This window comes from Pogona vitticeps, chromosome 4 (assembly GCF_051106095.1).
Source record: "Pogona vitticeps strain Pit_001003342236 chromosome 4, PviZW2.1, whole genome shotgun sequence".
Taxonomy (NCBI): domain Eukaryota; kingdom Metazoa; phylum Chordata; class Lepidosauria; order Squamata; family Agamidae; genus Pogona; species Pogona vitticeps.
In genome coordinates, this window is record NC_135786.1 from 215,654,060 (window position 1) to 215,665,316 (window position 11,257).

Here is an 11,257-nt window from a genome sequence, read left to right on the forward strand (position 1 = left end):
CAATCATTAATTGCAATGTACAGAATAAAGCTGGAATACTGCCTATTCTGATTTACCCTTTTCAAGGTTTTCTAGATAGCGAATACTCAGAACTGATTTACCACTCCCTTCTCCTGGGGTCATCCTGGGACTTTGCAGTTTGCCCAAGGCTACACAGGCTGGCTCTTCTGCGATGCACAGTAGGGACCTAAACTCCCAACTCTGGCTCTGTAACCAGATACAGGAGATGATTTCACATGACCTGAATTCCTTTGTAGGAGATAAACTAGATGCAAAAACAAGGTTAATTTTTTTCCTAGGAGCCTAGAAAAGTTTACATCCTTATCCAAGAACATAAATATCAAATCTGCTTGCCAGTTTGCCATTAATAACACCACATTTCTTTTTCAGCAACCCTTCCCTCATATACCCTCTGAAGAAATTTTGCTATTTTCTGAAGCTCAACACACACACACACACACACATACCATTCCTTGCAAAGCATGGAGCAAGTGAAGAGTGAGGACCTACCTAACAAATGTGCTAGGCCTCTCAAATATCCTGAGCACCTCTAGTAAAAGTCATGTCACAATCAAGCCTAGATTACCCACATGGTCAAGTTTTTGCTGGCTACCAAAGTTAGCCAGAGGTTTTGGACCTCTGCAGTGTTCTTACTAGCACTACCCAAAATTAATTCTTGAACTCGCAAAGGAAGCTACATTACTTGGCAGTAATAGATTAGAAACAGTTCACGACCACGATTTCTTGTTTAAAACTGGATAAAGAGTACAAATGCATTCATATTTAAGAGACCTGGGCTGAAATTCAGTAGCAAGTTGCAACTAAGGTAGGCATAAATTCTACTGATTCAATGGGACTGATCTAGTTGTGACTTACTACTGATTGCAGCCAATGGGTGGTCATGCAATTTGGAATGAAGTTTTGAGTAAAACTCTGCAGAATCATTATAGTTTACTGAAAATAAAATTGTCTTAGTAACAGGAAAAATTTAAACTAGAGCCTGATGCATCTTTCGTATCAATTATGAGATGTCCTGTTTGGGCTCAAAATGTTGAAAAAAGTATTGAAACAAGCTTATCATACAAACTAGAGGTGGACAAACTCAGGGAGTTTGTGAACCAAATGTATGTCCCCAGCTACGTGTGACCTAGAAATGAACATTTCTGGCCAATTTTTGAAAAGAATAAAAACAGGGAATGCCCATAGGGGAACTTTTGCCCCATGAGCACACCTGAAAGATAAATGAGCTGATGTTTTAACATTTAGTCACATTAAGTAAACATGCTTAGAAGATTCTGCATAGTATTAGAAATGCCAGGTGAAAGGATGTACAAATGCTTCAATCAGCTAATCTTAGAATGTCAGAAGTCTGGGCTGGGCCTGACATTCCTTAACTAGACCTCAATTCTGCCTGCGAGACAAAACCAGACGGCCAAACTTTAAACATAATGCTTCCACCAAAGACTGTTTGAAGAGAGGTTTAATGCTGCATTTTAATAGAGGAACAGAACCATGCTACCAGCAAATAACACATGCCTTCCTTCTAAAAGTATGTTGATGCCTAAGACCTAGGTAATTTCAATCAAGCTGCCTAATAAAGCCATGTCTGATATTTGGTCAGCCTAAATATCAACATTATTTAGTAAGAAATAGGTTAAGTTTATATTAGAGTGCTCCTGACCCGACCAATAGGCGGGATATAAATAAAATAAATAATAATAATATTAAAATATCTGACAAATCAGACCCTCCAAACCTCCACTCAGGTAATATCTTTATGTACAAAACTGTGGGAAAGTTTTCAAGCTGTCCAGATCTTTCCATAAAGCATAATAAAGCAGGTGAGAAAGAGGAAGAAAAGGAGAAAAAAAAGGCTGACAAGGCAGAACTAATTAAGTTTTAAGACGGAGTGGAAGAAAGGGAATAGACTTAAATGGATTAGGACCTACTAAGTATTTATGCAAGAACCAGCTTAAAGTTAGAACTGTATGTTCTATCTAAAGTTGAAGACAGATCTGAGTTGGCTCAGACCACCACTGGCATTGATGGTCTGAGCAGATGGAGGCATCCCCTGAAACAAGAGGGTAAGGTGCCTTCCACTACTTTGTGAGCCACTACTGACTGCTGGGGTTTTTATATTTTTTAAATGGAGATATTATCCCTTATATCTTTGTCTCAAGTGCTCTTCGCTATAGTTTGAAACCTTCATGATCCTCATTTAAACTAATTCATTTAGGCTGCACTTCTCCCTACACTTCATGTTAGGATTCTGACCACACAAGCTGTGTCACTCCACCTACATTAGCTCGCCTCCCCCTCTCCCTATCAGCTTTTTCTAGCATCTTGTCTGATTCAGATGCTGGGACCATGCATGCTATTTTGTGCATTTGACAGGTAATGGGAAAGTATTCCCTGACCAAGGATTTTGGAATTTTTTTCACAAACCAGCATGACTTGTTTGTTTTAATACTACATGTTACATTTGTGTTCTATTCAACAAAGCACGAATGCTTCTACAAAGTAACCACATTCAAACATTTAGTAGACTTTATTCTGTTTGAATGCCAACTTTTCACTATGCTAAAATATATTACTACATTTAAATGGTAACGAACATCGAAATGACGAGATAGGAGGGGTATAAATAAATAAATAAATAAATAAATAAATAAATAAATAAATAAATAAATAAATAAATAAATAAATGGTTTACGGTTTTAAAAAAAATTGATTTGAAAACATGTTGGTTTGCTGTTTTAACTAATATTTATTTTGTTTTTACACTGCCTCTGGTTCTTTTTATTATGCATCACTACAAATAAATATGAAATCTTTTTGATAAACGAACATACAAACTATCAAGAAAATTACTTAAGTTCATTAACATGTTTTAAAATTTCAGACGGACACATTAAAGCCAATATCATTTGAATTCTATTACTCTTCAATAAAAACACCAGGCTGAAGCAAGCTCTGCTATGCAGTAAACCAAACATTAGAAATATGATGCCACAGATGTTACATTTTTCCTTATACATAATAACTAACGCTTAATATCTGAACCAAAGGGAATGGGCACTCTTTTAAAGTAACACATTGGTCTAGTAATTCCCAGTACAGTACATGCCTTTGCAGAGTCCTGACACAATATGCCACAACTCAGCAAAACACATTATTTCAGGGATTGAGGCACACCCAACTTGCAGCATGTTGGTTTTTTTCTTCACAATAGAGCTGTGGAGACTTGGAATAGGTGTGAGAAGAGTTTTTCCGCCACCCACCATTTTCTACTGAAATTATCACATCTGTAGTCTCCAAGTAGTATTATTTGAAAAAGTCCTTAATTCACAAACACAGTCCAACAGAAATCTATTTTTTTCACAACTGATTCTAAAGACTGTTTAATCTAATGACTATTGAAAACAAAAGAATGTAGGCTCCCTGACCAAAAGTTTTAGATGCTACTACAAGGCTTATTTAGCTGCAAACTGATAGTTGCTACAACTAACAGACATTAACATGCTTCTTAAGAATTAAAACTGAAATTAATTTAAAATAGATTTTCACTTGTTGAAGATCTAATCAGTCAACCAAGCTACTCTTGATACTCCTCCCTCATATTCACTCCCACACAGACTGTATGAGTTACTGAAGCCACCAATTTTGGCTAGTTTTGGCAGCCAAGACAAAATTTGTAGCCTCCAGGACTATGGACACAGTTTTCAGGACCATTTTATGATTGTTCACTTGCATCTAAGAATGCTTCCCAACATTTATAACAAAAAGGATTTAAAGGACTGACAAAACATCTAAGTGGTATACAAACACAAGAAATAAAAAATTCTATGTATAAGACACAGCAATTGCAAGCCTTAAGCTAAAGGACCTCTGGACTCCTGCTCAACATATGTTTAACTCAAAGTGCCAGCTCCTTGTATTGTGCTTTGCCTCCAAAGGAAGTCAAGGACAACTGTGCTCCACTCTCACGCTCCAACTTTTTAGAATTAGATAAGAATTCGAGTTTATTTTTTCTGTTGATTCATTTGAGTGTGGAAAAAAAGGTTCTTCTGCTCACTGTTGCAGTGGGTTCAAGTGTACCTTAAAGACTATATGGGTCTCCCTGAAGAATTCTCTAAAGACCGCCCCCCTTGGAAGGGATAACTAATTGTGGGTTTGGGACTTCAAACTGGTTTTTGCAAATCTGGATCTCCCCCCCCCCCCCGTGAATATCTTAGGCAGTTTTTGTCCAAATCTCCCGAAATCAAAACTTTACATGTTGCTTTTGTTTTGTTTTTCATTTTGTTCTGTGTTTCATGTGAGGCATTTCTGGGCTTGCCTTGCATGAAGGGGTGAACATCTGGCCAACATACCTGCCAAAGTTGCCCATTCCTGTATTAAACCCTCTAAAGCTCTGGGCAATTAATAGGGTGATCCCTATTCACTATGTCTGAGTGGACAGTTGAGGCTTCTGCTCACTGTTGACATGACAAATAAATAAATATCACAAATATATTTTCTGCTTGCACTTGGACTGAGGGTGGATTCTTTATGTTCTAAATAGGCTATAATCAAAATGCAAAATCTGAGAAAGCTGGGATATAAATAAAAAGTTAACACTTGGGAGACAGCTTTAAGACACATTTGTTCCACTGTGAAAAGCTAAAAACATTTGGCATTTGGCTGCAAGCAGCAGTGCTAGGCAAGAGATCACATAGGAACAGTATCTAATGTGCCCAAAGGAGGAGGAGCAGGTTGCAAATAGAAGTACTAAACATCACCATGGCCACATACAACTTCATGTATCTGATTGCCCATGTTCACTTTTCCACATAAGACATAGCTGTTCCATTTCCACAGCAGAAATAATTGAGCTTCACCTGAGGATACATTACAAGGATGGGGACTGCCCCTTTGACAATGAAAAGGGACTCCCTTCGAGAACTGAGTACTGGCAGGAGGAGTAACAATATGTCTGGCAACCCACTCTAGCCTGGGTTGATAATTTTATAACTCACTTTGGCTGAAAAAGAATGAAAGAAAGCCAGGTTTGGAAAAGTAGACTTCTGAAGCAGTGGCTTCTTGATAAATAAGAGAGTGGACAATGGAAAAGTAGTAGTACAGTTTTCTAACTGTATCTTGCTTCTAAAGCTGGCAGATATTTGACTGTATTTACATGAAAAACCTTATTCATTGCTCATCTGTATCACAATTCCACCAAAGAATAAAGGAAGCAAAAAATGTTACATTGCCAATAAGACAGTAAACAGGCTGCTGTCTAGACGTAACTTTCAACCTCTACAGTGTCCTTGAACACAACTGGCACCAATCATATAAGGATAAATACATTTTATCTGTATGGACTAGGATGTCATAAAACCTGCCACTTCCCAAGCACTGGAATGATCAGGGTTTATCAAAAGGCTCACAATTCTCAGAACACTGGTCCACCAGACGTCTACAACTATGTGGGCTCTCCACTTTCGGTTTCTGCTTCTTTCATGAATTTTATGCATAACATTACAAAATTTTAACGAGAGCACAGGCACTGATAATTAACTTCAGAACTATTTTTCCATTTTTGCTGCTTTTATAGACTAGTGGAATATTTCTCCTGATTCAATATAAACCCAATGACCACTTTCCCCCCATGATTCTAACTTTTATCAGCTTATAGAATACTGTACTGTACCATTCGAAAGAATGATAATGCTTACATGTAAGCCAAAGCTGTTTTTTTTAATTTAAGGTATACAAATATCAGATAGAAATTGAAACAAAGGCTGCAAATGCCAGCAGGAAATGAATGTACAAATTCAAATTTGCATTAATGAGTTGGCTATGTCCATTTTGTTCTTGAAGAGAACATGTGTAGTCAGTGCTTGATATGGGCTATAAAAAACTTAACAAACGGACATTTGAAACACTTTTACAAAAGCAACATTAGGCAAACAAAACATGAACTTCTAAAACACTTTAAAAGGCTCTTCTTTCATACCTATGCATGAATCATAATGCTGGTGTTTTGATAAAAGGATCAGGATAAAACTTGTGTCTTATGTATGTTCTGATCTCTTGTGATTATCAGCCACTTTCCTCAGTGAAAAAAATCCAAGGTAAGTTGATGACATTCAAATAAACATTTTAAATACATGAGCTCAACTATGCTGGCCACTGAATACACCCAGACATTTGTACAGCCTGTTTCACAAGCATGATCATTATCTTAAAATGATCTGATTCAATGAGTGACAAGGACTGGCTACTTCCTGAAAAAATGCAGCTGATTTATAATAGTGGTTTTTTAAAAAGATGAACAAAATCACACATTAATGATAAACTGACTCGTATCTTAGTAATGGTACACCTATTAAAATAATTTACATCACTAGGTTTCATTTATTTATCTATGATTTCACATGTTAAAATCATACTATATACTAAGCACTAATGTGTAGAAAACTGTTGACTTAAGAATTACCAAGTTAAAGTAGGCCCTTAGTAGTGCTGCTACTTCTTTTCTTCTCCTGCTGCGTTCTGCATGAGTGAGTCACTGCTAACATTACATCATCTTATCCAGGGAGGGGCCTGATTTCTATAGTGAAAATTACAACTTCTCAAAGAAAGCATGTACAGCAGCCATCAGACAATGCAGACAGCATATCTCTCATAAGAAAACTGTATTAAAATTTCTTTATTCCTCTTAATGGCTTAAAAGTTAATGAAATATATCTGTAAACATCAAACTGTCCTCCAGTCATTTTTCCAATCTCTTGCCCCTGAAAAAACCAAAACCGGGGAGGGGGCAATGTGACATTAACATCCCTTTGGTAAGGCTTCTGAGAACCCTGCCTATCAGTGGCTGAACTCCAGCTGGTCCAATTACATAGGCGTAAATGACAATGACATCACACACCTTATTGCTCTTTAATTCAGTTTAATTAAAAGCTTCCTAACCACCATAGCCCTCAAGTTCCAAGGCTCCCTAGGAATCTATTTTGATCTGGAGAAGCCTCTGATTGCCTAAGGATGGGAGAGGGAGAACATTTAGTATCAGAAAGCTGCCACTGATGGCCCTGATCCCAGTGGCTATTTTCCAATGAGGGCTTGCCATGCATCCCTAGGGTCCTGAAGACTCTCCTAGGTCAAAAGTGATCCTTAGTGAGTTTCAGAACCCTAGATTGGGGGAGGGGGTGTTGTTTCAATTAAATAAAATTAGTACAAGCTACTGATGACACTGCCACTTATGCCGACATAGTTACTTAACAGGATTTCAGCCACAGTTTCTTTTTTAAAAAGTCTTCTCTAGTCAGGGTGATGGTGGTGAAATTACATTTAAAAGCTTTAATGTATTTGTCCAGTCTTACGTCCGACATACTTTGCCTGCCCTGGTGGAAAATGTCAATTGGGGAAACTGTGTCATTCCAAATGTTCTGTTACAGAGTTTAAAGGTAAGGTTTTAGGCAGAAGAAGCCTATCTATTATCTGTCTTCTCACAAAACCAATAAGGTAAGAAGTTCAGCTTTCTATATAAACACTTTCAAAATTTAACTAAATATCAGTGCCTGTTAGTACATGGTTTATCTGCCCTTCAATGTTAACTTAAAAAAAGGTAGACTTAATTCTCACCAGCACATCATTGCAGATGTCCCTTAGTTCAGTTTCAATTTTCTCTCTGTATTCTCGGGCCATTTGCTGCTTTTTCTCAGCACCTTCTGTCTTTTGTTCAATACTTGAGACAACCCTCCAAGATGACCTACGTGCTCCTACAACATTTTTGTAAGCGACAGAGAGAAGATTCCTCTCCTCATTGGACAATTCTGCTCCTTGCTCAGTCACAGACTTCATGCAGGCTGCCATGTCATCATATCTTTCAGCCTGCTCAGCCAGTTTAGCCTTCTGCACCAGCTCATTTTTATCCATGCTGAATTCTCTGGAGAACAAAAAATATCAAAGTATTATTAAGATATTTATAGGAAAACACTTATAAGTGAGCTCTCACATAGCACGGTAAAAAATAACACTGAGTCTCCTATACTGTGAGTCTGCTTGGCAGCACGCAGTAATTATTTCAATAGCTCTTAAGAGGTATGAGAGGATGAGGATCAGAAACATTTATCTTTATATCTGTTCAAGTAATGAAATATTGATTAGGCTCCTAAAATTTCAAGTACACCAAAATATATTTAAGAAAAGACAGAAGAATGCAAGCAATTCCCTCTGATGCCTGAATCACCTAAGACTGGGAATGCACTTTATTTCAAGTGGCTGGCAATCAGTAATTTGCTAGAGACAAACTCCAATATGTTTTGGAAGTTTCTCAGTCCTAAGAACTTCACCCCACAGTACAACGTGAAAGCAAACAAGTGTTTTTGAAAGCTTCTCAAGCTTAGTGCCAAGATAGCCTTCAGTGCTTGTACCTGTGCTTTTACTCATCCACATCCCTCTCAACTGAGCATGCTCAAAAGTATCTGCCAAAAAAGGCAATGCTCAGTGCTTCTGAAGAAGTGGGCTGAAGTCCATGAATCCTTTAATCATATGGATCAGGTTACTTTAATGCCTGAAGAATCTGCTGCTTTAGTCGGCAAGACTTCCAACGTTATCTTTAACACTCGAACTTTTGGAATAAGTCACTAACATCAGTGAACGTTAATTCCACTGGAACTGTTTAAGATTAGGGTGCCTGAATGCAATCTCCAATTCTCTTTACACAAGCAGCCGTGATTTGAAAGTGTATTCTGTAACCCACAATCAAAATTTTAGCCACAAAGACCAGGAAAGTGTTGAATGTCTGTTTCGGGCCTCAGTGATTCTTCATCTAGATTGTAACTAAAGGCTGGGGCATTTAACACATGGAAATAAAGCTACCAACTTTATTTAACTTTACAGGCGAAAAATAATTTGATCAGCAAGAGAAGAGATATGTGAGCTTGTAAAATAGGTCTGCCTTCTCAGTAGGAGGACACCAGTTGTGTGTGAAATAAGGGAAGGATTTCCTGTACCGCAGAAGCGAGGACTTGAGTGTATAAAATGGTGCTGCTTGGTGCACTCCTTGGCAGAGGCAGCCATGGGTGTGTTGCCGCAGCTGCCACCGCTACAAAACAGGGCTTGGGCAGCAGGAACAGTCGGGCAGAAAAGCTGGAGCCGACAAAGGTGTGGGCGAAAAGGGAAAACCGGGGAGGGGCGAGGAAGAAGAGGACAAGCCAGGCCAGACTCTCTCCACCGTGGCCCCTCCCAGCGCCGCCGCAACCGCCCGCCCGCCCGGCTCCGAAGACATGAAGCGCCTTGTCTGGGCTCTTTGTCATGGCGGATTCGTGTCAGAGCCCAGCCCACTTCTGTGCGCGTTAATCCCCCCCTCACCTCCGCCCCGCGCCGGGAGGGGGATGCAGCATCTCCGCCCCGACATACAGCGAAGAAAAAAGGGGAAGCCCAGGCGGCGGCGCCTCCTCGCAGCAGGAAGAGAAAGGAGACACGCCCGCCCCACCTGCCCGCTTTCCTGCCCTGCGGCACCGCCGGATCCCCGCCCCGAGGGAGACCCGGTCGCCCGCCTGCCTGCCAGCCGTCGCCGGGGGGCTCCAGCCCACGTTTCCCCCTCTGTCCTCCGCTCCCATCCCGCTCTCTCTCTTTTTTCCCTCGGCTTCTCCTCCTCCCCCGCGGCTACCCTGGCGGCTCTTCGTCTAAAGGCGGCGGCAGCGGCCGCCTCAAGGTTCCCTTCTGCGGATCGCGCCGGTCAGCAGAGCCGCTCCCGGCGGGGGGGAAAAGCCACACCCTGCCAGCGGCTCCGCAGTCCCTCCAGCCCCAGCGGTGCCCGTGAAGCCGAAGGCCGCCGGCGGGGGGAAAGAGGAAGGCGGCTGGAAGAGAGGGGACGCGCGCGGGGACGACGGCGGCGGCGAGGAGGGCAAAAGAAGCCATCCTACTCCCCAACATGGCGCCCCTCCTTCTTTCTTTCCTTCCTTCCTTCTGTCCCTCACATGGCACCCTCGCCTTTGAAGCCCTCCTCCGCCACCCTGAGGGGGAGAAGGCTCCCCTCCTCCATCTTAAGAAGGGTGGAGGCGAGGGAGAAAAGGGGCGAAATCTTAGGTGGGGGGAGGGAGAAAGGAGAGTGGGCGAGAGAAGGGACTCGATAGCGAACCCTTCCCCTTCCATCATGTCCGCCTCACAGGTAGAGGCGCCTTTCTCCGCGGAACCTCCCCGCCCGACATCGCCCTCTCCCGCGCCTCTCCCTTCTCCCACCACGGGGACGCGAAACGAGCCCCGCGGGGTGTCTCTCTCCCCCCTTCCCACCCCCACCTTCCCGGCCGCGTAACAAGGGCACCGCCCCGGACCTTCACCTGCCCGTGGCCGAGCCCTGTGTCGAAGAGAGAGGAGGCGCCGCCTCGCCCCGCGAATGGTCCCCACCGGCTGCCCATGCGGTTTCGCCCCCCCCCTTTTTGAAAGGAAGAGGCGCGGGACGACGACGGCGCCGGGGCAGGTGGGGGGCCGGCCGCACCTGTGCAGCGAGCGAGGGCTGGCGGAGGGGGGGTCTTGAGTGCCCGCAGCGGCTGGGAGGAAAATGAATGGCGCTCCCCTGCAGGCCGCTCTGGTGGGGCTCGCAAGGCGACAAGCCGCCGCCCTTCTGCCCTGGGAAGAAAAGGGGCCGGCGAGCCGCCTCTCTCCTCCTGCTGTTCTTCCCGCTGCTGCTGCTGCTCCTCTTCCCCTTTCAGCCAAGGTCCCCCTCCGCCCCCACAGCCGCCGCCACCGCCGGAGCCTCACCCGGAAAGAAAGGAAGGAGGGAGGGGAGGGGGAAAAATCCAGACGACGATCCAGGGAGTGGAGGAGCGTCCCCGAGGCCGTTACCTGCTAGGTCGACAGGACGAGAGTCTCTAGGCGGGTGACCGGCGCGGACTGTACCTCTATCGCGGCTCGCTCCGCTGCAGCCTCGCTCTCGCTCTCCCAGCGCCACACACGGGGTCTCCGCCAATCACCGCGTCGCAACGCACGGGCAACACAAGAGCCCGTGACGTCAAGCGGCGCCATGGCAACCGTGCGCGAGCACGCGCTTGCGCCTACACTTTTCGCTTCTCGCCTCTCCCTCCGCCCGCCCGCCCGCCTGCCCGCTGCCGTCTCCTCCCTCCGCCCTTTCTCTCGCTTCTCAGCAGCCTCACCAAAGGGACGGTGGCTGCAGCAAATGCCGCAGGCGCGCGCGCGCTTTCTCGTTCTCGCGGCATTGGACACGCCTTAGCCTTGCTGTTACACTCTCTTTTCCTTCCCCCCCTTCCCT

At 43.6% G+C, this 11,257-nt stretch overlaps 1 protein-coding gene across 3 annotated transcripts in view; it reads right to left on the reverse strand.

Annotated features, from left to right (window-relative positions):
• The window catches only part of YWHAZ (tyrosine 3-monooxygenase/tryptophan 5-monooxygenase activation protein zeta), a 31,930-nt gene extending 20,957 nt beyond the window's left edge, over positions 1 to 10,973 (reverse strand). Inside the window, exons 1-2 of one of the 3 annotated variants that reach the window (XM_020785286.3) lie at positions 10,834 to 10,973; positions 7,627 to 7,930 (exon numbers count right to left, since the gene is read on the reverse strand). In XM_020785286.3, coding sequence (XP_020640945.1) covers positions 7,627 to 7,920 — 294 coding nt within the window. In that variant the 5' untranslated portion in view covers positions 7,921 to 7,930; positions 10,834 to 10,973. Of the gene's footprint in view, positions 1 to 7,626; positions 7,931 to 10,328; positions 10,400 to 10,749 lie in introns of those variants that run through there. The other 2 variants (XM_072999197.2, XM_078393625.1) reach the window with 2 other exon arrangements.
• Between the last annotated feature and the right edge of the window lie 284 nt (positions 10,974 to 11,257).